The following is a 26,932-nucleotide window of genomic DNA, read 5'->3' as shown; positions in this document are numbered from 1 at the left end:
CTGTTGGTATCAATCACCAATCACATGTATGAGCATGTTTTAGTTGATTTCCTAAAAAATCAACATGTGACAATTTTACCTGCATGCCACTTTCCCAGTAACTTCAGAATCAGTTAACCAATTTCTGTCTCCTCTGCCAGAAGTGTGGGCTGCTTGTGGGCTGCAGCCCCACTACCTCCTGCAGCTGCCATCCGTGGTCAGGATGGCAGCCAGTCAGCCTCAGCAGAGCCTGGTGAGGGGAGCTGCTCTGTGCTGCTGATGGGAATGGCTGGGATGTGCTTGCCAGTCCCAGAGCTGAGTCCCCATTCTGGAGACATGGCAGGATACCAGTTTGTTCTAAAGGGCCTGGCTGGCACTGCTCGTTTGTAGCTGTGCCCCCTCCACACCTGGGGATATGCAGCAGTGGGTTTGTGAAGAATCTCCTGAGCTTTACCTGCCCCTACTATGTGTTGCTTCTTTTCTATACAGCAGGTGAAATAGGGCTGGGTGGGAGACTTCAGGGAGACTTGAAACCCTTGGGTTGAAAATGGGAAGCAGGGAACCTAAGGGGTAAACAAGCAGTGTGTAGTGCCAGGCAGCGGACAGTACTATGATTAAACCTGATATTCAGACCAGGCAATCAGGGTTAATTTTTCTGCTGTTCATGACTTCTACATCTATAAGGAGTTAGACAACTGTTATGAGGCATCATTGGGGGATGGGTGTTGAAATACTTAGCAAAAAAAATCTACCAAGAATATAAACTCTGCAATATTTGAGTGCTTCTGTTGCTGTATCAGAGAAGTGTTTCTCTGAAGGAATCATATGTGATTCTGCAAATCCCAGGTTCATTTGCAGAAGGAGAAGAAATAAATGGATATGTGCACAGAAAGTCAATGTACTGAAATGAAAAAGCAACAGAAGACAAAACACAATATGTGTGTTTTTAGAGTATCTGTCAATCTAAGGTAATAAATAAGTAAACAGAATCATTTTAATTTGTTCAAGTAAATCCCTTTCAGGGCTGAATTAACTAAACCATATCCCTATGAAATAACCCTCATTATATAAATTAGTGTGCCGATGGATTACTGATTTTGCAGCCAAAAAACCTCACCACCATAGGTGTGAAGTTTCCTGATCATCTAATAAATTGATAACTTTGAAGCCTAGTTGTGACAATTTAAATGTCATCACTATTAAACAAGTTGCCAAAATGCAAACAACCATCCTAAGTCATTAAAATGTAATTATAAAGGACAGCTGGGTCTACTATCAATCTGGGCTGTGGGGACTCATAATGGGGAAAAATATGAAACTTTCACACAAACTGAATGAGATTGCTGCGTGTGCCAAGCCCAGCCTGCTCAGGAAGCAGGGGAAACGTGTATTCAGTGCATGCACAGTTACTGGTGCTCATGGAAGGCTTTCACTGCCGAGATGGACATAGGAGTCAGAGGTATCCATCAAACGTCTTCCCTGTCTCTGCCCTATATGAGGAGTCCTTTTACTTATGACCAGGGTCTGCCTTGCTAGTGAGGGGCAGATATATACTGGGTAGCAGCTACAGTCTAGCAGAAATGCCAGTGAAGTGGGACTAAATTTGCTCTAGTGTGGAATGGCAGTGCAGGTGGTGTAATCGCTGTTTGGAAAACCAGGTGGATCAAAGTGATAATGAAGGTTTGCTGTTTGGCTGAGAGGAATAAAGGAAAATGTGACTGTAAAGCTTTGCAGGCATACACCTGATATGTTTATGAAAGCTGTGTTTAGTCATATTGATAACAAAGTTATTGAACTTTATTTTTTATGTTTATTATTTTCTTGATACTTTGATAAGGCCACGATGTGGGCAACGAGCCCAGTCCCTGCTATGTGTGAGATAGCTCTAAATTCCCATTGGTTTCAGTTCCATCCCAATAGGTTCTACCTTTATTCAGCAATGCAGTGTGCAGTCGATGAGATTTACTGAGGATATGCACCATGGAAAGGGTGGAACGAGCTAGAACTGTGATACTGCATCATTAAAATAGTAACCCCAAAAGGAGGCCCTGCGGTCTTTTGGTGTTTTATTTATATGCATTATGGAGCTACAACAGCTGCTGGTTTCCATAATTAAGCCCCATTTTCCCTAAATGTGGTGGAAAGGGTAAAATAAGTGAGAAATGCTGATCACTGGTAAAATTCTAACAGAAATCTTTTATGTATCTTGATGCATGTTCCAACTCAATTGGATAGCTTCTTTTTTTGAAGCTTTTATAAATGTGAATAGATTAAAAAATACGTATGGATGCTCATGTATTATTTTAAATAGTGGAATTCTTTTTTCCTGTATGTCAGCCTATAGCTTATTCTTCTCAAAATTGAGTTGCAAATAATTGCAAGGTGTGTTCTAACTGATTAGTGTTCCTAAAATATTTACGTATCAAGTTAATGTATCATTTTTACACCTATGAAGTAAATTCTTGTGGTGCTTTGGGGAATTCATTGTACTGAGAATTTTTTCATTTATTCTTACTGAGAAATGTCTGCTATTGCATATGGGTGGTCACAAACCATTCATTTCCTTCCTTTTGTGTACTTGGAAATGATCTAATAACTGAGTGTTCTGCTGTAATTATCTACCTTTCACTTTTGTAAATTGTAATTCTTGTTTGTTTTGAAATGAGAATCAGTTGGTATGGAGCTTAGAAAAACATTTAAGATTATGAACTGTTTCTGATGAACAGATTGTTTTTTGATGCAAATGGAAAGCCAAGTTGAGAGAGGTTTCTCTTTTTTATGCAGAAGGATGCAGCCACTCAACAGGCTTTGTCCTTATTTTTTGGCAGAATTGGACTGCCCTACTCAAAAGCATAAACAAGCCTCAGCCTATCAACAACATAAATGGGACACCAGCCTGCCAAATACAGGGAAATGAATAAATGGAAGAACAATAAAAGTCAGTAAAGTAGGAAATCTCATGTGGTGTGAATGATTTCCTATATAGCGTAAGCAAGTTTTTTCTGCTGTTTGTTTCACACAGCTACACTAAGGATGAATAAATTTTTGTCACCAATGATATTATGAAAAGCATGCAAATTTGAGAGATCACACTCTCTAATGGACAGAATGCTTATTTTGGAAGGAAAAATAAGCTTTCCTACAATTTTCATTCACTATCTCCCAATGTGAGATGACAATTTACTGCAGGCTTAGGAAATTAAATGTTAGTTTTCCATGTGTAGTGAAGAGGTTTGGAAATTAACTTAGCAAAGGTGAAGATACATGGCATTTTTCAATGCACAGTGAGAGTCAGCAAGATGACATTGTAAAATATCCCTAGTAATAGGCAGTTAGAAAGTCTGCAGGGGATGAGGTCAAAGAAGGGTTAGCAGCTGACATCAAATCAGAAGCCAGATGTGCTGACCCTTAATCATAGGCTTTTGCAGGCTTTTTGTGTACTGCAATTCAGCATAACATTATTGAATTCACCTTTAGATTAAGCTGGTCTGCTTTGACATATACAAGCCCATATGCAAGTCAATGGCTGTGTCATCCACTTCATTATGCAAGCTTTGATAACAGACCATTGAGGTGACCTCTGCAAGGAGCTCCACTTTTCAAGGTCCTTAACATTTGCATTTTCAGTGAAGGGAAAGTGGCACAACCCGTTTAGGTCATGTTGGATCATTAGTTTTGCACATACAAATTAAAACTGGGAATAGTAATCTACCACATCTTTTTTTCTTCTTGCAAAATTACTTAAAACTATTTAATTCAGCTCTTATAAATTCTTATGAAAGTTCCCTACTTCTGTACCAGTGCAAAACTTTTGGCTTTGCAGAGGATGCATTCTTAAGAGGCAGTAGTTTCTGAAAAAGCATAGGTGTTAGTAGACTAGACTAAACATGGTCAGAAAATTTTAAACAAATAAAAAACGTAAAATCAAGGTCTGGGAATAACAAGGTTAAAAATGTGCATGCAAATCCTAACTGTTCCTTCTTGCTTTTATATACTTCTGCAGTTTTAGCTCATGAGATTATTCTGCAGGGTATTTTTGCATTAGAACTGGAGTGAAAGAGGGCTTCCTATGGTGCAATTCCTGTTAGTTTAACAAATACTTTTGGGTTGCTAATAGAAGCTTAAAATAACACAATATTGATGTAATGTTATCTTTATTCAGAGGCTGTGCTTCTGACTTGCTCACTTACACAGTGCTTACTCAACAAACCACACGGTAATCGGTAGTATTAAGGTCAATGGCAACAGATCTGTCTCTCACACTGTGCACTAGAGATGACATTTACTGAATATTGCACCAATAAACTCATTGCTGATTCCCCTGAAGCTACTTACCTTTCATGCAGCTGTGGGAACGGATTTAGCCAGGAGCTGGCCAGTGGGCTCATGCCCTTTGCAGCCCTCACTGTATAACTCACATCCTGAATGAGGCAGGTATGCAAGAGACAGGGCTTGTTTCTTACACTGGATAATATCTGACCTTACAGTGAGGTGTCTTCAGTGGGAATTGTGTGTTCCTTCAGTGGATGACCCTGATGGCATCCTTAATGACCTGGAAATCCACATAAAATGTTATCATCACTGCTATTAGCATAAGATCCCAGTTCTTGGATACTGAAACTGCAGAACTCAATGTCTGATGTCTCCTGTTCACAAGGCAAGGGGAGGCACATGTATGGGCCAGACTTTTCCCATGCCTGTTTTTAAACTGCTTTCTGATTTTCTTAGCTTCTATTTCACTCTTGTATTTTATACTTTATTCCTATTAACTTTATTCCTATTAAGTGGGAAAGTACACTTGAATTACTTCAGCACTTATACCTGAATTTGTGGTCCTTATTTCATGTCTATGAGGAGTTTCAAGCCAGTATGGTTGGGTGATTTTGTCTTCTCACAGGAGTTTCACCCAGGAGTTTGGTCATTTCATTTCTGAGGAATGCAGCTGTTGAGGAAGTTTGTCATCACAGATTAAAAGAAAAGGGCTCTTTAATGCTGCTTACACAGAGACAGTTTCTAGTTGCCTGTGAAGCCTCTAGTTTTTGGTGAAGACTTTGCTCCTCTAAACAGATATATTTCACTTGCAAGTCTTATGTCTTCAAAGTAAAAACTTACTTATATAGGCTGTACTTTCATTTTGACCCTTGATTTGCGAAGGTCATGGATACAGGATTTATAAACCACGGGAAAGTCATCCATGTTGTGCCACTACTCTGCTGGGAGAAGCAGCACTGCATGAATCTGCAGCTGCATAGAAGGGGGGACACATTATCATCTACCAGCTGTAATCCTCATGAAAAAGATAAAAAAAATAACTGCTGGTTTATTCTGTTTCTGAAGCGACTGATGCCAGGATCAGTCATCTGCCTCAGCTGAGGAGGACCTGACATACCTTTTCACACCTTGACTTTAAAGTTTCCTCTGCCACTAAAAGAAAGGCAGCAAGGGGAATTCCTGCCAAAGCCAGAGCACAACTGTGCTGTTTGGTGATGCTGTGCTCTGCTGTAGCACATACCTGCAGGATCTTAGTGCATGTGTGTTTAGGACATTATTGTTATTTTGCAAACTGGCAATGTTTTACACCACATTTGCTACAGAACTCTAATGCACCAAAAGAAACTGGGTATTCTACAGTACCTTAATTAATGTTAAGACATTTAAAGTTAGTTAAATATGGAACTGTTTCATAATGAGAATGAAATCCTCTGAGATACCATTTTTTATTACTTCTTCTACTGCATGGCCAGCTTTGGACCGGGGGTTAAGAACAAAAGCTGGATGCTTCTGCTGGAATTCTCCATCTAGAAATAATTACTGAGGGCAATGCTGTAACTTATCTTTCCATTCCAGACATGACAACCCTTTCAGGTGATTAGGGGGAAGCAGACCTCTCCATTAAATTTTCTCAGGTTGTTCTGCAGACTCAGGAAGACATTTATACTCTCTTCATGTATTTAAGTTGATCTTTGTCATTCTGTGGCCTGAAACATCTGTTTTAAACAACAAAAGCAGGGATTATTAATCACTATCCTATAGGAAGGATTTAATTCAGTAACAAACTGCATAGCTATAGAATCTTGCAATAACTGGAGCCTTGCTGATAGCACGGATAAATTGAGGTTTTCATTGTATTGAGATGTCAGTCTTACATCTGTCATCACTGCTAAATAATTTTTAAAGGCTTAAAAAGCCCAAGAGGTATCCTGTCCCTGGACAAAATACCAAATTCATTTGTTCCTATCTCCTGGGTGCTATTTTTGGAAATAGCAGAAAAGACAGACATCATTCTAGTAACTATATTCATATTTATAGTTTAATCCTATGAAAAGGGGATAAGTAAGGCAATGGTAGGAATCTGTAAGAACTGGAATACGCTTAGTAGCATGTTCACATTTTCTTTTTGGTGAAAATATTAAAATTGGGAAGTTGTGTGATCCTTAAAGATTTCTTAGAGGCAGAGGAACTGCCAATGGGCACAGAAGGGGTGTCTGGAAACAGTCTCTGGATGCTGCCAGTAACAACAAGGAAATGAGAGAGTGAAAAACATACCATATAAAGCCAAATTTTTTACGGTATTTACACTAGTTTTGTACTTGTAACATGAAACAATAAATACAGAAGTGATCCAAACAGCTATATAAATCTAACTGCTGCAAACCTGGGGAAATCTTTGGTATGAAAATAAGTGAAACTACTGCAAATGTACTACTTGAAATCTGGTTCTTGAACTAAGCCCTCAAAGAACAAAGATAAGACTCCTGCAGCTTCATATGTAAAAAACCCTATAGAATGAGGAAAACTCAGCATTGGAGTTTTGGGCCTTTACCTCTGGATTTCTGCAAATACAGGATGGGAAGTCCAGAGTGTCTGTCAGTGTGCAGTGGTCTAAGCAACACATCTCCTAATGACACTGGGGTTACATGAAGGGAAACCCTGAAAAACTAACAAATATAAGCAATTTATTTTGCCACTTCTTCTCTCCCCTTTAATAACCATCCTGATTTTCCCAAATTTTATAATTGGGCTCTTTTCCGTCTACCTAAATCCACCAATTGATAAATGTTTTCTTCCTGTCTATATCAGAAAAACAAATGCATATGTTACCCACTGTGAGACCCTCCTCTCCACAGCTGGGCTCATGTCTTGGATAAAAACAGCTGCTTGCTGTACTTTGAGTGTGAACACCAGCGTGTCAAACTCTACAGGGAGACCGTGGGAACAGGGTGGTTGTCAACTCTGTTTTTCTGGACTGTATGACCAGGACAGCATTCTCTGAATCTGCTGGCTGCAAATAATCCCCAGTAATGCTTTGTAGAAAATAATCTAATGTATGTAATAGCATAATAGGAGGAGAGGATGTATTTATGTAAATCAACTGAAACATCCTCAAGAATTAATGCATTAGTTAGGAAAGCCAGCAGTGAGTAATAGGTATGGAGACCTCCTGTTTGTCAGCAGAGACTGGGAAATGGCTGAAGCTGCTGTAGTTCTGTGCATGCCAAGTAGATAGAAAATAATTGTCAGCACTAGAAAATTATAGCAGTAACTCAAGTAATATGTTGTACTTAACTCAAACACATGAGTATCATTAATACTTACATGTGCTGGCATGTAAGTACATAGCAAAATAAATTATTTCATTAATGACTGTTGGCATTTTCATGGGCGATCTTTCTTTATTCTCTATGAAGTTGAAGAGAATTAGATACCTGCATTTCTTTAAAATGGCTTTTGATGTCCAAAACCGACAAAAAAAAATGCTATTTTAAGAAAATGAAATTGTGGCAGATCATTTTTTAAATTTATAGGAGCTTCTAAAAGAGGTAGAAATCCTGCTCTGTTTCTATTACCTGTGTCATGCTGTGTGCAGTATTGGAGCAGAAAATAGTTTTTTCTAATATTAGCATACACATGAAGGAGACCAGATGTCGTGTAGTTTCCATAATTTGGCTTAATTTTAGAGAGAAGTGGCTACAGTTGACAACACTAGCAGCTAGCCAGACTGTTTTTATTTGTAGCTGTAGGGTCTGTAAAGATGCAGGTCTTGGGTTGGGTGCAGATCCTGGCTGAGGAGCAGAAGAGCCTGAGGACTCCCACAGAAAGAGCAGAGCCCTTGATCCCTGTTATGTAACTTCAGAGGCTCTGTCCATTGGACAGGACATGGTCCATGTCTTCTAAAGGAGCTCTCAGAACTGAAAAAATTAAACTCCTTGGTTGAATGTTTCATTTGTAATGTTTGTTCTCAGTTACTGGCTTTTGTCTCATTCTACTCAATGAGATTTTCCATAATTCAACTAAGAGAGCTTTTCTATATAAACGTATGTGCATACATTAGTATTTCCTTTTCTTGCTATATATACTCTTTTCTTTCTGCTGGAATATTTTCACTGTAAACAGGAACAGTTTACCTTGGCCCTGGAATTAACAGTAACTTGGATCTCCTCAGTTTACTAATGAAACAGAGTTTTAACTGATATTATTTAAAAAAAAAAAAAAGAAAAAAATAAAAAAAGATGAACAACTCTTTTGTGGCCAGATCAACATTGTACTGGGATGGCAGATTGTTTCCTATCTCTTTATTTCTCATATTCACGAAGGAGATATTTCTCTACTAAGTTCACAAAAATCTCAACAGACAATTTTTGGAAATTTTCAGTATCTGGAAAGTTTCAGTATCTGTTAAATAGCAATTTTTCAAAGTACTCACTAGAAACAAATTATGTAACAGCCCTGTGACAGATTTATTTAGGGATAAACACACATACTGGTTTTGTAAACAGCTTTGAGTTGCTTACATTCAAGTTGTTTGCTTTGCTCCTAAAAGACAAAAATTGGACCATTTTTATGGTAGTCCTAAAGTAATTTCTAATTCAAACCACATCAGATGGAGGAAAGAAGATGAAAACCAAACCCCATTATTTTATCACAGTCTTTTTTTGAGCCTGGCACGTATTAGACTTACAATAAACCAAACTGTGACTATTTCAGTAATTTAATCTATGTAAAATTCTACAGTAATTGAAAAGAAAAAACAGAACAAACCCCATAACCAAATTGTTGCTTACAGGGCAGAACCGCTGGCTTTCTGGGACCAGTGTCTTGCTCAATTCTAAGCTATCTGACATATTAAAAATAGACAAGTAATGTTTTAAGAAGGCAGAAAAGCTCAAGATTCCTTCATGTGGTGTTTTCTTCCTCACTGCTTTTTGAAGTTGCTATTACCATTACTAAATCCTCCATTGAAAAGAGCAGATACCCATTGATTTCAGCCCCATTGATGTATAAGTTTATGGAAATATAATCCACATTGTTTGGCCTTCCTGATCTTCAAAACCCTGAACCCCATTGCTTAATACACAATCAGTTATTCTGTCTCTTGAATCAAGTTTGTATTTCTAATCTGAGAAATCAGTGTTTTCTAACCAGCTCTTTGGGGTGACCAAGACATTTAAATGTTATGGGGCAGGTGGGCAGTTCTGGCTGCTGCCCTTTGAAGTGCCCACACATCCAAAGGGTTGACACAAAACTGGTGGGAAGCATTCCCAGTCCATGCAGGACCTCCCTCCTTCTGCTGGTTTGCAGCTTCAACTGAGTCTATACCATATTTGCAGGAGCCAGGATCAGGCATTTTAAAGAATATTCTTGCTCATGACTTACTAATTAAATGTGACCTTATTTAAGCAATAATAGTAATGATGTTCCAGGTAAGTACCAGTTATTAACTTCCATTAGGCTGAAAACTTTTTCTTCAGCAATGTCCCTAAAAATGACTGTTCTAATTTGGCATGTATTGTTTGAGTAGTAATTACTGTGGTAACATTTTAAATGCATAGGGTGCCTTTCATTTTAAATAGCAAACCTGCAGTAAGTAGAGGTAGAAGTTGAGAGAAATTAATGGATTTTGACTAGACTATTCAGAACAGGCTAGAAAAGGAAAATTTGAATAGTGTTTGTCTTGGGTTGCAATGCAAGATGTAACCAAAAGCATGTATTCTGTTAACATCTGTTAAAAACAGGTGGGGCAGTGTTCTTTATTTCTTCCACAACCCAGTCTCCCTCCAAGAGGAATATCTTCTGTTAATAGGCCATTGAGTCTCACTGCACAACTGATAAAATTACATCTTCCCATTGTGAGATGCTCCACCCAGGGGGAGGAGCCAAACATTCCTACCTGGATATAATCTGAGATTTGGAGCACCACATCCAGCCTTTCTCCACTGGATTCCCAGAGGAAGACTGGGCCCATCTACACCACTGAACCTTCAGAGGAAATCTACAGCCTTTCTACATGATCATTGCTTCAACAAAACCATGTCTATCACTCCAGGACTGCAGCCACACTTAATCAGACTGCTACCAACACCATGACCAATAGGGTGTCAGGTTGTATTCTGACTCTGACAGTGGGTTGATTTTTTTTTTTGTACTACTCATTTTTGTTTTAATTTTCCTAGTAGAGAACTGTTATTCCTATTCCCATATATTAGCTTGAGAGCCCCTTGATTTCAAGATTATTATAATTTGGAGGGGGGGGTTACATTTTTCCATTTCAAGGGAGGTTCCTGCCTTCCTTAGCAGACACTTGTCTTCAAATCAGGACAGCGTTAAAAAAAGAAATGTAGTTTGTGTTGGTCTTTCATGCAGACAGAACTCAGAAGAATTGATAGGATTTTGTCTAAGATTTGCTAAATCAGTTTTTTGTCTGACATCAGTCAAGAAAATGTTGAGTCCTGAAAGTATGAAGAAAATTGAATAATATGAAAATGGGTTCTAAATTTTTTTAGTGCATTACTTTACATGAAAGATGTCCCAACTACCTTTTCTGGGAGATTTATTCCAATATTCAAAGGCATATTGTGTGAAAGGTGTAATGAAAACCCATGTATTTACAGTGAAATTACTACTCAGTGCTGCTTGTATCACACACGAGCATATGGATATTCTCTGGGTCTTGTCCCAGAAATTGTTGAGATGTTATGGTTTAAGAGAGGTGTGGGATGCTAAACAAGTCATCATTCTCTGTCCAACAGCCTTTTTCATTGAGATTCTTACTGCAGTAACTGAATAGGATATTTGGCAGGTGCCTAAATGTTCCTGTTTAAATAATGAAAATTAAAATCACTGTGTAGAATCCTGAGTGTTTCTTAAATAGAATAGCCCAGGCTTTGGATTCAAACACAGCAAGTGTGACCAGTTATCAAAGAACTCTTACAGGACCAAGTGAAATAAATCTTAAAAGCATAGGCATGTGTGCTGCATCATACCAAGGTCCATCTAGGTGCTTCTTGGTGACAAAGACATGTACAAGAGTAAGATCCATAAGCAGTGGCACTTACCTGAGCTTACTCCTGGCTTCTGTATCTTCTGCAGTCCTGGAGCTGGCTCTTGTGTCTTTCCACTGCATGGACAGACTTTCCCAAGTACTCGTCCACTGATTTTTCAAGTCACAGCATCCTGCAGCAATGGTTTCACAAGTTCATTGACATTAAAGAAGGAACTTTGTTTTGAACCTTCTAGTTTTAGTCCATGTTCTTTATCTTTTGTATTGGAACAATCAATCTTTTTCACCTTCTCCATGCCAGTAATGATATTTCTGGGTATCTGTCACATCTCTTCTCAGACACTCTTTATCCAGTCTGAAAAATCTCAGTCTGCTAACTCAGTTTGCACTATCTTTAATCATTTACTGTTATCTTTTTCCAATTATTTATTATTGTTTTCAAGTCCAGAAAGTAGAATTTTCTACAGTAGGCAAGGACAAGATGCATAATAGGTTGTGCATGTCAAAAAAAAAAAATTCTCTATTTTGTTTCCTCTCCTTTACATGATAATTTCTAATCTTCTATTTGCTTTTTTGACTGCAAAAGTGTTAAGCTGATGTTTTTAAGGAGCTAACTCTGACAATTCCAAGACCGTTTTCAGAAGTAGCTGTAACTAACTTGGAACATGTCACTAAATATGTGAAGTCAGAATTGCTTTTTCCTGCATGCATTTAAGCTCACTATTTTATTGCCCAGCATCACATAGTGCAAGGAGGCTTTTCTGCAACTCTTTGAACCTTCAGTAATTCTTTTAAAGAGCAGAGACCAAGGAAGTATGTTCCATTTACGATCAGCAGGCCATGATTAAGCTTGATCATATCACACAAGGGAAAGCTCAAGGAATTCTGAATCACAGCTGGAGCCTGTGAAATGAGTCCACGTCTTCTCAGGTTGATAAAAATCAATAAATTTTGCCCACTATCACTGGACATAAGTCGGGTCTTTAGATAAGCTCCACCGTTAAACTCTTTGAAGAAAACCAGAGTAAATCTCCTTTTTCTTTAGAAACCATTGCTTACTCTTTTGCTCTGTTATCCCGTTTTTCAGTCTCTCATTCCTGACAAGCACAACTGAGGAATCAGTCATGTTCAAACACCTGCAGCGCATCCTGCTTAGAAGTTACCAGCCCTGAGGCCAGACTGAGAGCAGGGCCAGCAGCAAAGGCAGCTGGTGACAGCAGTGTCCTGGTGGCCAGGGCAGGGCTCTGACTCCAGGCCAGGAGCTTTCCGTGTGTTCCCACCACGGGAGCCCAGAGCCCGGCTAGCCCACCTCGATGGCATGGGCTGGAGCTGGGGCTCTGCACAGCCCGGCTCCCTTCCCTCCTCTCCAACAAAGCAAGGGAAAAGGTAGCTTATTTTTGCCTCAGAAGGATCTACCCCGTGGGATCCTGTAGGGATTAACATATTTCCTCCTTTTGCTCTGTAGCTATTAAATGGCAATGTGGGCAGCAGCAGGCACATTACCTTCTGCTTTATCTATCATTCAGGGTTAAATACTGACACCTCAAAGATGAAATAAAGCTGACTGAGCAAGACCAAGACTGCTGCTGTCACTGAGTAACCATGGGTAAAACCTTCTCTTTGGCTTTAATTTTCATACCTCTGTGGACTTTGCCACAGTGGTAAAAAACCCAAACGAAACCCCTGTGGACCTATGAGACTCCTTTGCTCAGTCAAAAGCTGCTTGAGACCATTGCTTTAAGCTATGCACAGACAAAACTTATTATAAATTAGATAAAAGATTCTGTAACTTGCCCTTTGAAATTCATGCTCCAGGCAATTTTGTCTGTGGTGAAGGAGACAGAATTAAAGCACAAAAAAAAAAATATCTGTGAAGCATCACTACAGTTTTTGTACTTATTACAGCATGGAAATATAAAGATAATAGATGCAGAGCTGAAGGTTGATCAGTGTAGTCTGGGAATTATCCAAAAGTCTTACCAAGATTCCTGTTAGTTTAGTGATACTTCAGTTGGGATATCTATATTCCCCAATGGGAATGATGTTTTACCTTTTCTGGCTTCTTTAAACAAAGACACATGAAGCTATATAGGGAGGTACTAATGTACAAAAAAATATAATCTGTATGAATAAATTTTGATCACTGAAACATAAATATTTCTTATCATTAATGTGCTTTAAAGGCTGTTATGAGTAACAGTGTTTTACACATGAACTGGAGAATACATGATAGAAAAATTCCTAGTAAATGAAGTTTAGAAAAGATGCTTTTCTAGTTCTCATTATTGTGATACAGTGGGACAGCTGTCAACATAACAATTTAATATAATACACTTGAAAATTCTAATTAGTCATTCCATATGTGTTCTTGGTTTGCTTCAAAGAGGTGACAGTAGAAGTCAAAATGTATAATCATGATATTACTATCATTCCTTTAACAAAGAAATTAAACATCTTGTTTACTTAAGTAATCATTTAACTAGTTTAGAGGCAGCCACACTAATTTTGAAGGAGTTATGCAAACATTATCCTTATTTTTGATTGTAGAAAAATAAATACTACAAAGGAGCTTAAAATAAAAAAAATATGCAATCAACTCAACCCTGGTGACGTGGCACAGAGTATTCCTGTGTTGGTGTGATGGACACAGAGCTGGATTGCCCAGTGTCAGGATGAAAGGCAATGGCCACAAATTGAAATATGGGAAATTCTATTTGTATGTAAGAGAAGTTTTACACCAAAAAAGCACCAGGGTTTTTCCATTGTACCCAAATAAGGGTACAATAGGAATGGGCTGCAGTTGGGGAGGTCACTGCCCCTTGGCACCTGGCTCCCCTTCCCTTGCAGAGAGGCTCATTCTTCTTGCTCCTGGATAACTTGACTCCAACTCAGTAGGAAATGAAAAAAATAATGTTCAGAAAGTTTTGATTTTCTGACCTGTTTTGGGGGTTTTTTTTGTTGTTTTTTTCCATTATATTCTGCCTAGAAATAGTTTTGTTTTAACTGAAGAGTTGGGTGTGGAAAATGAGATCAAGCATTTTAGGAACAACTGGGAGCTAGGGTTAGAGGGAGCAATTTGTAGGTCAGTTGTGTCTGCAAGGTGAATGGAGGAAGGTGGTGAACAAGGGCCATTCTGCTTTCCTTAGAGACTTACAGTGATGTAACTTCACCTTTGGGATTTTTTTTATTTTGGTTTGCATCCTTGTGAGAGATTTTTTTTTAGTGGATCCCTAAAGTTCTAGAAGACTGTAATAACAAGTCTAACACCCTTTTAACAGAACAGTCAGATACATAGGAAAGTGAGCAAAGTGCATAGAGATGTGTCTGAGGAGAGAAAGGTTGGGAAAAAGAGCTGTAAAAACAGTTGATGGCAGAGGCAAAAAAAAAATAAATAAATAAAAATCAAGAGCCTATGACAATCACCTGAGAAGATAAATGAACAGTGCTTTTTTCCTTACTGCACTAAGGATGCATGTTGAGTCTTAATTTCTACTTTTACTCATTTTTGCAGCTGAGAATCTATATGTGAACAGCTAAATGTGGCTTCAAGAGAAACCAGTTCTCATTGTAATCTAGAGCAGCCTACCTCTTCAGTTACTTTTGGATCCTTGCAGTTGCCTTCCTGGGATGCCATTTCACCAACAGAGCATTACCAAAGCACAAGTTTTGATTATCTCCCAGTCCTTACTGATGTACCCTGCTAGGTTCAGGAGAGACACTGTGAGAGCTAATTGTTTCAAGCACTTTATGCCTCATGAGATTAGCCTGCGCTAAATTAATCTTTCAGCCACTTACTAGGGTAGATAAAAATTAGGAACTTTGATCCTTATCTGTTCTATTATACACTTTTCCTTTATATCAAATAATCATGTTGTCTCCAACAGAATAGATATGGATATATATATATGTATAAATATATATGTGTGTGTATATATATATATACATATTCTGAGCTGTGTGATCAGAATAGGGGAATGGTCACAGGGTTATGCAGAAAGTAAATTTAGGATTTGGACATGGGTGCTAGAAAAGCAAGCTCAGTTTTGTTTTGGTTTATTGAATCTAAATTTATTGTATAGAGAGAGAGTGGTGTAGTGTGATAGCTATAGGTGTTTACACAGGGAATGTCTTGGTTTGAACCCCTTTGCAATTAGTTACAAAGTCTGAATTCTCAGTCACTCATGGTCAAGGCAGGGTGTTTAAATAGAAACAGTAAGGGTATATTCTTCACTTTGGTCTGCTGGTGTGCACACTTATGTACCTCACAGAGAAGCACAGTACTTCAGAGTTTTGGAACTCAAAGAGCAAGAAAACAATTCCAAGATGTGGTCTGGCGTGATGCAAACTAACCTTAAAAAATAGTTTTCAGAATATGCTGGAAGTATGTTATTGCTTGCTATTTCTGCTGGGCAAAGGACATGAATCTATATATAAAGTTTGAAAACACTTCTGGGACATTTACTGAATCCCCTTGATAACCAGATAAGAACAACCAGATTTTATTTTATCTGCAAAATCAGCTATTATTGAAGAGAATGTTCCCAGGATGAATGAGCATATGTAAATATACTGCCTGCCCACAAGCTGTGGCTAGGACATGGTATGAACTGAATGAAACTTAAGGAAGTTGATTGGACATTAGGAAAAGGTTCTTCACTGAGAGGGTGGTCAGGCACTGGAACATGCTCCCCAGGGAAATGGTCAGGACACCAAGTCTGTCAGAGTTCAAGGGAGAGTTTGGACAATGCCCTTCATCATATGGTTTAGTTTTGTGTAGTCCTGTGAGGAGCAGGGACTTGGCCTTGATCATCTGTATGAGTATCTTCCAACTCAAAAAATTCTTTGATTATAGGACTGTCTCCTGCTTTTACTCTCAAATCCATGTTCCCTGATGCAACACAATACAAGTCAGATGGTGTTTTTTCTCATTCAAGAAATCATTCCACTTATATGTGCACATCATTGGAACACCTGCCAAGAGAAAGAATGGGGCAGAGCAAATAAAAGTTATTCTTTAATATTAATAACCTAACCTACTATGTGCAAATTGTTTCATTAAAAAGGTAGCGTATATATTCTGTGCACAAACAAGCATTCCCACGCTTGTGAAGGGGCAGGGAGAGGAGGTTTAGGAGCTATCCTCCTGCTACAGGACTTTTTAGCCATGGATGTATAGGGATGGTGCCCTCTCCTCACAAAACATACCTTGTCATTAATGACAGCCACGATAGGTGATCTTAATATGCCTTGGGACTGCAATTCTATGCCACAGCTCCATGGTGTAGGCTGGGGGAGTAATTTCCTGCCCTACTTGTTGGAGGATAGAAATACACTTGGTTTGTACTAATCTTTATCTCCAGGTATCTGTAACAGATTTATTTTCAATACAAATATCTGGGTTTGTCATGATGAGCTACGGTGTGGAGGAAAGAACGAGGTGATGATATGGGTTATTGTTACAGCATGGATTGTCTTTTTTTCTCACTCTTACCAGCTAGACTCTGCTCTTGCATTAGAAATCGTCATCGTGTGTTTGGCAAACACCCTTAATTCTGTACTTTACAGTGTTTTCTGCAGGGTAATATGCAAGGGTGGTTTGTGCTGCTGCTTGTTGTCCTTTCTGGGTTCTCCAAGGGTTTCAGCTGTTTCAGGGGAATTTTTCATCTTTTGACCAAGTAACTGCTCCTCTCAAATAATTGTACGGCCGTGATCTGTGCAGCAGCAAACTTTGTAGCACAGATGCATTAGAAAAGCATCCAATTTGCTTAACCCGTGTTTGGACCTACACAAAACCAAACGAGAGTTTAATTTTGTATTTGTATCTATCTTTAATTTTGTATTTGTATCTACAATTTATCTATTAATTTTGTATTTTGTATCTACTGAAGAGTAGATGAGAGAACTACCGTGGTGCTTTCACCTCCGACTACCTGCAATCAGTCTGCTCGGGTAGGGCAATGCCAACTCAGGGCGATTAGAGCGCCTCTGCTCTCCCAGGCTGTCCAGGGTCACCCATGGTAACTGGCACCAGGGAACCCCAGAAGCACCCCCAAAGCCGCACCCCGAAGCCACAGCCCGCAAGCCCCGGGCCGGGCGGGCGCTGTCCCGCAGAGGGCAGCATTGAGCAGCGGATGCGGCCGCAGCGCTCCCGCACTTGTTCCCGGGGCCAGGGCAGAGTTGCGGGCGCGGCACGTCCAGCCCCGGCACGGCCGCTCCCGCTGCACGCTCAGTCTAATTCAGCACAGAGCCTCGCAGGGAGACGAGGGACCCACTGCACAGCCGGTGCCGGGAGCGCTACTGGGGCCCGGCCTCGCCCGCCATGGAGGCAGCGCCGTGCCGAGCCCCCCCTCCCGCCAGGCCCTGGTTGGGGACCGGCCGCGCTGGCAGCATCGGGGCCGAGTCTGAGCCCGAGCAGCGGAACGAGCCCCGGGCAAGGCGGGCGCGGCCCCACGGCCGCAGCCACAGCGCCCCCCGCTCCGCTCCCCTTCCCTCCCCACGAGGCCCGCGGCAAGGGCTGCGGATCGGCGGGAGCAGCTCCCCGCCCGGCCGGGCCCAGAAGCCGCCACACTGCAGAGGCCGCCGGCGGCGGGTATAAATAACACGGAGCTGAATGGCGTCTACGCCTCTTTACTACGCGCCGCGCCCCAGCCCGGCCGGGCGCCGCCGCCGCCGTGACGGACGGGCGGCGGCACCAATGGGGGCGCGGCGGCGGCGGCCCCGCGGCCGCGCTGAATGAGGGCAGGGCGGAGGGCGGAGCGGCGGCGCTGGCCGGGAGCCCGGCGGCGGCTCCGGGGATGGTCCACGCACTGGCGCCGTCACGTGTTGTTCTCCTTGGAGTGAGCCTGAGCCGCGGCGGCGGGCGGAGGGGGCTGGACTGGCGAGCGCGGCCCCCGCCGCCTGTTTTGGTGCGGGGCGCCGGGAAACTCCGAGGAGAAGCCGGCGGAGAAGGAGCCGCCGCGGCGCTGCCCCGCTCCCCCGGCGGGCTGGGGCACGGGAGGGGGCCGCGCCGCCGGCCGCTGAGGCGCTGCCGCCTGGAATGAAGAGGAGGAGGAAGAGAGGATGTTCCTTCGGCACTCGGGCTTGCCTCCTCTCCTGCCGCTGCCGGGCTGCGCCGCGTGTGGAAATGGCACTTTCTCTGCCTAACGAGATGGGACTGAATGGGGTCGCCAGCCTCCTCCGCACGCACGAGCGGGAGCAGCAGCCTCGGCGCTGATATTTGGGGAAGGGGGGTTGTATTGTGGGCGGCATTTTTTTTTTTAATTTTCTCTTTTTTGCGGGGAGGGCGAGAGAGGGGAAAGCAGCGTGTATTTTTGGGTGCAAACCCCGGACTTTGCAAAACAATCTCCGCCCCCGAGAGGATATTTAATCTGCAACAGAGATCGCTGCTCGCGGAGGCAAACTTGAGCCGGGGAAGGGGTGCAGGGAGCGGAGGAAAGGGACCCGCGCCCCGCTCCCAGCCTCGCCGGAGCCCGACCCCTGCAAGGGAAGATGCGTTTTTCTTTCCTGGCGGCTCGTTTTGGGACGAGACTTTCGTCTGGATTGATCGGGACTGGACTTTTTAAGGACGAGCTTACCCGTCTAAGCGCGATTTGGGCATAAACAGCAACACAAACTCTGATTTGGTGCTGGAAGCTGCCTCTGCCACTGAACAGCTGCTCTCACCCTCCTTCTGTCCCTCCCCCGTCCCGTTCTCAAAAGAGGATCCTGAACTGTTTTGCTTTTTCTCTTTTTTTTTCTTTTTTTTTTTCCTCTGTTTTTTAATTGTCATTGCATGAATTTTTTTTTAGGCAGTTGCCTTTCCTGGCTGGCTTGGCTGTTTTGGGGTCTTGCAGACTGTGAGCTGCAGTAAGAGCTCCACCACCCCTCATCATGGCCAGCCCCACGGATAATAACGAGGGCTTCTTCTCAGATGTCAGAAAGGTGGGTTACTTGCGCAAACCCAAGAGCATGCATAAACGATTTTTTGTGTTGAGGGCAGCCAGTGAGTCTGGACCCGCCCGGCTGGAGTATTACGAGAATGAGAAGAAATGGAGACACAAGTCAGGGGCGCCCAAGCGCTCCATCCCACTAGAAAGCTGCTTCAACATCAACAAACGGGCTGACTCCAAGAACAAGCATCTGGTGGCCCTCTACACCAAGGACGAGCACTTTGCCATTGCAGCTGACAGTGAACCTGAGCAGGAGAGTTGGTACCAAGCACTGCTGCAGTTGCACAACAGGGCCAAGGGCCATCACCACCTCCATCACCATCACCATCACCACCACAGCGATGTCACTTTTGGAGGCAGCAGCACAGGACTGGGGGAAGCAGGTGAGGACAGCTATGGTGAGGTAGCCCCTGGTCCAGCTTTTAAGGAAGTTTGGCAAGTAATTCTGAAGCCGAAGGGCCTAGGGCAGACAAAGAACCTGATTGGCATCTACCGCCTGTGCCTGACTAACAAGACCATCAGCTTTGTAAAGCTGAATTCAGATGCGGCTGCTGTGGTGCTGCAGCTGCTCAATATCCGCCGCTGTGGTCACTCTGAGAACTTCTTCTTCATTGAGGTGGGACGCTCAGCTGTCACTGGACCTGGTGAGTTCTGGATGCAAGTGGATGACTCAGTGGTGGCACAGAACATGCATGAAACGATCCTGGAGGCCATGCGAGCTATGAGTGAGGAATTCCGGCCCCGCAGCAAGAGCCAGTCTTCCTCAAACTGTTCCAACCCGATCTCTGTGCCCCTTCGCAGGCACCATGTCAACAACCCTCCACCGAGCCAGGTGGGGCTCAGTCGGCGGTCCAGGACTGAGAGTGTCACGGCCACTTCTCCTGCCGGTGGTGGAGGTACAGGTGGCAAACCCAGCTCTTTCCGGGTTCGAGCATCGAGTGATGGGGAAGGCACAATGTCAAGACCTGCTTCTGTGGATGGTAGCCCTGTTAGTCCCAGTGCTAACCGGACTCATTCACACAGACACCGTGGCAACTCCAGGCTCCATCCTCCACTCAACCACAGCCGGTCCATCCCAATGCCTTCCTCACGCTGCTCTCCTTCAGCCACCAGTCCGGTCAGCCTGTCATCCAGCAGCACTAGTGGCCATGGCTCCACCTCAGACTGCCTGTTTCCACGAAGGTCTAGTGCTTCAGTTTCTGGCTCCCCTAGTGATGGTGGATTTATTTCTTCTGATGAGTATGGTTCAAGCCCGTGTGACTTTCGCAGCTCTTTTCGCAGTGTAACCCCTGATTCATTGGGACACACCCCTCCTGCCCGGGGTGATGAAGACCTCAACTACATCTGCATGGGAGGGAAGGCCACGTCTTCATGCTGCAGCTTGGCAGCACCCAATGGCCATTTCATCCCACGCACCTGCCACCCTCAGCAGCAGCCCCGCTATCCTAGTACACCCTGCTGTCCTCGAGGTGGTGGTGAGGAGGTTGCTGACTTGGAGAAGGCATTCAGAAAGCGGACTCACTCTGCAGGCACTTCACCCACTATCTCCCATCAGAAGACTCCCTCCCAGTCTTCAGTGGCCTCCATTGAGGAGTACACGGAGATGCTGCCTTCTTACCCCTGTGGCAGCAGCAGGCTGCCCTCCTACCGCCACTCAGCCTTTGTGCCCACTCACTCCTACCCAGAGGAGTGCCTGGAGATCCACCACATGGACAATGGCCGTCATCGGACCAACTCCACCCCGCACACGGATGATGGCTACATGCCCATGTCGCCTGGTGTAGCCCCTGTGCCCAGTGGTGGGGGGCCTCCCAAGGGTGGTGACTATATGCCCATGAGTCCTAAGAGTGTGTCGGCCCCACAGCAGATCATCAACCCTGGCAGGGGTGGCCGCCACCCTCCAGCCACAGTGGACTCTAATGGCTACATGATGATGTCCCCCAGTGGCAGCTACTCCCCCGACAACAGCTCTGCGGGCTATGGCAAGATCTGGACAAATGGTGCCGGCCACCACCCAAAACTCTCAGTGGAGAGCAACGAAGGGAAGCTCCCTTGCGGCGGCAGCGACTATATCAACATGTCCCCAGCCAGCGGCTCCACCACCAGCACTCCGCCCGACTGCTACTTCGGGGCTGCGGGGCAGCCGGGGGTCGAGGAGGCGGCCACCGGAGCGCACCACAAACCCATCTACTCCTACTTCTCGCTGCCACGCTCCTTCAAGCACGTGCACCGGCGGGGCGGCAGCAGGCCGGCGGGGGCAGCCGAGGAGGGCAGTCCTCAGCCCCGCATCGCGCTCGGTTCCAGCCGCCTCCTTTACGCGGCCGAGGACTCGTCCTCCTCCACCAGCAGCGACAGCCTGGGCGGCGGCGGCGGCCCCGAGGGCGGCCCCCCGCCTCAAGCGCAGCCCCCGCGCAAGGTGGACACGGCCGTGCAGACCAAGGGCCGCCTGGCGCGCCCCACGCGGCTGTCGCTGGGTGGCCCCAAGGCCAGCACCCTGCCGCGGGCCCGGGAGCAGCCCCCGGTGCTTCTGCCCCCCGAGCCCAAGAGCCCCGGCGAGTACGTGAACATCGAGTTCATCGCCGGCGAGAAGCCGCCCTTCCCCTCGGCTGCTCTGAGCATGGCCCTGCCGCCGCCGGGCAGCGAGGCCGCCGAGGAGTACATGAACATGGAGCCGGGCCCGCCGCGGGCCCCCTGCCCGCCCGGCTTCGCCACCGCGCGGGCGGCCCGGTTCGGCCGGGACTACGTGGCGATGCAGCGGGGGGGCGCCGCGGCCGCTGGGGGCTCCTGCTCGGACTACGCGGACAGCCCGTCCCCCGGCTCGCCCGCCCGCCTGCTCAGCTACGCCGAGGTGCGGGGGGGCCGCGCCGGCCCCGAAAAGCCCCCGCCGGCTGCCGCCACCGCTGCGTCTCCGGAGCTGCCGCGGCCGCCGGCCGAGCTGTCGGCGGCGCCGCCGCGCTCCTCCTCCCTGCTCGGGGGCCTGGGCGCGGGCAGCGCCTTCACCCGCGTCAGCCTCAGCCCCGGCCGCAACCAGAGCGCCAAGGTGATCCGCGCTGACCCGCAGGGCGGCCGGCGGCGACACAGCTCTGAGACCTTCTCCTCCACGCCGAGCGCGGCCCGCGGAGCGGCGGGCGGGCTCGGGGCACCCTTCCCGAGCGGCAGCGTGGGGGGCTCCGAGGAGGTGAAGCGGCACAGCTCGGCCTCCTTCGAGAACGTGTGGCTGCGGCCCGGAACGGGGGAGGCGGCCGCCCGCCGGGACCCGGGGGCCGCGCCCGCCCTGGAGAACGGGCTCAACTACATCGACCTGGACTTGGTGAGGGACTACGGCCACCGCCGCCACCACCACCCGCACGCCCCCGCCGAGGCGAAGCAGCCGCTGCCGCCGAAGCCCCCGGGCCAGCAGCGCGGGAGTGGCCACTGTGGCGAGGATCTGAGCGCGTACGCCAGCATCAGCTTCCAGAAGCGGGAGGAGATGTAGGGGCCGGGCGCCCGCCGGGGAAGGTGAGCCGGGACGGGGCGCGGCTCCGCTCGGGGAGTGGAACGACCGCGGGGAGTGGGCTGGGGCGGGGGTCGAGGCTGCTCGTGGCGGTGCCTTCCCTCGGGCTGGGGGCGGGCGGGATTGGGTTGGTTTTGATGAGCCTTTTGGCCTCACTGCAGCATGCTTTAGTGGCAGAAGCGTTCAGGAGTGCAGCATCCCTGCAGGTGTCCCGCCGCTGGCCCGCACCTGCACGGGCTGGGGAGTACTTCCAGAGTAGCTTTGGACGTTGCCGTTCAGCCGGGGATACGATACCGTGCTTACGGTTTTGCCACGTTTTTTTACTTTTCAGAATTATCAGTACTTCGAAAGTGTGGGGGAGAGGGATATGAAAACCAGTCGCTTCTATATTGGGCTGGCAACAGTAAACTCGCAGTGTAATCCTGGTTTGGTCAGTAATCATCACGCTTGTGGCCAAGAGTAGAGCAGTGAACCGTGCTAACACGTGCACGGCTAAGGGCATCTACATCAAGGGGCTGTGACCAGTGTTAATTCAGTATTGTCGAAGGAGTTCTGAGTTTGAAAACAGACTTCAAAACCTCTAGAGCATTGTATCTATCACTTGTGTTTCAGTTAAAACTGTGTGGCTGTCCCTCACCTGCTTCAGTGTTACAAACAGCACAAGAAATGAGCCCTATGAACTGTGTTTTTGGCGTTGACTAATGTGTTCTGTTTCTTCCTGAAGCTTTTAATTTTTAATTCGGGAAAAACTTCTGCTAGGCTATTTGTTGCACGTTGATTACAGACATGTAAGATGAGTAGCAGCCTTGTTGGAAGCAGTGTGATGTTTCTGTTGAGTGGGAACTTCAGCATGCAGCACAGAACAATGTATCTTGTTAAGCCCTCGAAAAGTACAGCACACCTGTGTAAGTCCTTTCATGAAAGGTGAAGAGTGTTTTGTTTTGGTGCAGGCAAGTACTGGCAGATAGTTGTCTAGTAAAATTCGTCACTTGATTTTAACAGTTTCTACACACCTGAGCAGCAGCAATCTTAGTAGTTTAAGCAGTCACTATGAATATATGCAATGATATTAGGGGTTGAATCTCATACCACTGTTTACATCATCTCAGTATTTGTGTCTCCTTTTTGCTGTGCTGAAGGGAACATTGAGGGCTGGTGTTGGTGATGTCTGGGATCATATGTTTTTAATTTTCAGATGTTTTGCATCCTTATAACCTGAACAAAAGCAAAACAGTCTCTTCATATTTGCTGCTTGGCACTCGCTGCTGTTGCCCATTAGAGCAAAGCAATATTAAGTCTTAGTCTTATGTGACCTATCGATACCAGGTTAATTTGAAAGTTCAAGGTAGGACTTAAGATCAGTGCAAATATTGCCAGTTTGGTCCAAGTGGTAACTGGTAGGAAGTGGTAATTTTTGTGGCTGACAGGACTGTGTTGAGTGTCATCATACATTATTGGTGACTAAATGTACACAAATTTACACGGCCACACCTTTTCTCAGTTCTGGCATGTGCTTGCACAAGCCCTGTTTTTGCAGATGGCTTTTGTTACCCTGGGAATCCATATCTGTTTAGGACAGTGTTGGTGTTGTGAATTCTTCTGGAGGGAATTTTTGCCAGAGGATGCAACATGTTCTGCAGTTAAATCACTTTGCTGGGAGCATCACTGTCCCCTCCCACTTGTGCAGTGCTGAGACCGGGGAGTGAGAGAAGCTCCTTGGTCAGTGTGTGGGTAAATAAAGAATATATGAAGGGTGTGAGAAGGCAGGTCTGGCAGGGAGCAGTGTCATAACTGTTTGCTTACACTTTTTTTTCAAATGCACTGCTTTCTTTTTGTTGTGGACAGCTTGTTTAATTGAACTATGTGTCATCTTTAACATAAAACCTGTGGCAATACTCTCCATGGTGGTGTTAGGTAGACACCTGCTGTGATTATGTTGTTCAGTGAAAGATTAGCATGTGGAAGACTTGATATAAGAGCTGGCTGAAGAATACTATGCAGATGTTTTTAAGGGCAGCATTGTGTAAAATAGAGTATAATAGAACATCTGTTATTTGAAGTTGGTTCTTACTTCCCAAAATTAGGATTAGATTGAGGAGGCACAGCTTCTTCTGGGAGGCAAGGGGAGAATCAGGTTGTTGTATGAGGAGTTTGAGCCATGGCTGTTGCTTTTCCCTTTCCAATATAAAGCTTTGTTGGTTGCTTGTAGCATTCTCAGACATTAACCCTCGGGACTCTTATTTCCCAGGCTAGATTTCTTGCCATCAACTGAAACTTCCCTTGCAAAATTCTGACCAAGTAGCTCATCTCCTGAGTGTGCTAAGGAAAGAATCCCAACAACGTTTTATTCATACTAAATCATTTTTACAGCTATTTTTTTTTTTTGTATGTGCTTGTACCTTTATTGCTTTGGAGGTAAAACTTAGGTTTGGCAGAAGATTTGTTCCATGTAGGTTGTACCTTATGCCATTCCTAAGAAAACCTGCCTGGAGCTGAGTGAGTTATGGGACTGCTTCCACATGCCTGAAAAAGTTGTCGAACACCTTCAGCCAGACCATTCACCTGAAAAAACTCCACATGCAGTAAGGGTGCTCCAGTTCCACAGAGCTTTGCCTGCCTTTCACAACAAGCAGCAGAGCAGGCTGTGCCTCCTTGGCCAGCTTCCCGTGTTCCTTCTGGCAGCTGAGGCTGTTGAGGCTGCAGCTCAGAGCAGGGAGGTTGCAGTTAAGGTTTCTCCTGTTGGTGTCTGAGCAAGTGAAAGATGAAGGAAAAGCTACTTGATGTGTTTGCAGGTACAGTGGAGAGGGGAAAACATCTGGAGCTGGGAAGGGAAAGGTGAAGCTGCAAATATCAGAACAAGGTCTGGGGAAGGCTGCACTAAGTACTCTTTCTCTACTTTTGCTCTCTTTCATGAGTTGTTATTTACATTTTAATCTCAGAAGCGGTAAAGGGACTGCACATGCTTTTTTTTTTTTTCTCCATAGAACAATCTTCCACCACATCCCAAAGGCCAAAACTATCTGGATAATGCTTGTTTTATCCATTCTAGAATTTTTTGTTGTTGCCATCTACAGGACAATTACCCTAAATGTTGGCTATTCATCTCCTAAGGGTAAAATGATTGTTGCTACTTTGATGCAAACTAGCTAAGTCCTGTCCTTTTCCCTGCTCCCCTGTCCTTCTCTGCCAACTGCCTCCAAGTCGTTCAAGCATTGGATTCTGAAATATTTTTAATTTCTTTCAAGTGTAATTATTTCTCCTAACATTAAAGATACTGGCTGAAATCATCATGTTGTTTCCCAAATTTAATTGAAAAATATTTCTCTCTCACCCACGGCATTCCTCTGCACTCTCAAATCCCTGTCATATATTCTTGTCTGTTTCCAAACAGCTGGCCCTGCTCTAACTCTCTTCTTTTTTCCTGTTAGAAGTGCTGTAGTTTCAGTGTAGTTCTGTATGCTCTCCTGCCCAAACTTTTACCTCTGCTTTAGAGAACTGAGTACTGTTGTGTGTGTGTAGCGCAGATGGTGACTCTTTGGTACTTGGATCCTCTGATGAGTGGCCTTTTATGCTGTAGCTGGAAGGCTACGTTGCTGCAGTTGCCAAGCTGTGCTGGGAAACACCAGCCCATGACATGGAAGAATTGCAGGGAGAGAGCAGTGTAGCCCTAAGTTGTTTTCCTCCTGCTTAGGGTTTTGCATGCACAGATGTGGTGGGCTGGTCCTGGCTGGACACCAAATGCCCACCAGAGCCACTCTATCACTCTTCTCAGCTAGACAGGGGAGAAAAAAATACAGCAAAAGGCTCATGAGTTGAGATAAGGACAGGGAGAAATCACTCATCATTTATTATCATGGGCAAAAGAGGCTCAACTTGGGCAAATTATTTTTGTTTATTACCAATCAAATCAGAGTAGGATAATAAGAAATAAAAACTAAATCTTAAAACACCTTCCCCCCACCCCTCCCTTCTTCCTGGGCTTAGTTTTACTCCTCGTTTCTCTACCTGTTCCCCACAGCAGCACAGGGTTATGAGAATGGGGGTTTTGGCCAGTTCATTGCATATTGTCTCTGCTATTATTTCCTCTGCAGGGTACTTTCCTATATCCACAGTGGTCTCAGATAGCCTCACTCCTCTCTCTGGCTGCAGCTATGCAGGTTTTTGTCCTTCTCCTAAATACATAATGCCAGAGGTGCTGCCGCTGTCAGAGGCACTGTTTGGCCTTGGCCAGCAGCAGGTCCATCTTGGAGCTGA

General features: G+C 45.0%; 1 protein-coding gene across 1 annotated transcript in view; it reads left to right on the top strand.

Moving 5' to 3' along the window:
• The first annotated feature begins 18,055 nt into the window (after positions 1–18,055).
• Positions 18,056–26,932, top strand: part of IRS1 (insulin receptor substrate 1) — a 50,417-nt gene continuing 41,540 nt past the window's right edge. The window contains exon 1 of the mRNA XM_015638101.3: positions 18,056–22,683. Within this exon, the coding sequence (XP_015493587.1) occupies positions 19,127–22,660 (3,534 nt within the window). The 5' untranslated portion in view covers positions 18,056–19,126 and the 3' untranslated portion in view covers positions 22,661–22,683. The remainder of the gene's footprint in view (positions 22,684–26,932) is intronic.

The sequence above is a fragment of the Parus major genome, chromosome 9 (assembly GCF_001522545.3).
Source record: "Parus major isolate Abel chromosome 9, Parus_major1.1, whole genome shotgun sequence".
Classification (NCBI taxonomy): domain Eukaryota; kingdom Metazoa; phylum Chordata; class Aves; order Passeriformes; family Paridae; genus Parus; species Parus major.
The sequence above is the reverse complement of the archived record's forward strand: the minus strand, read 5'-3'. Positions and strand labels throughout refer to the sequence as shown.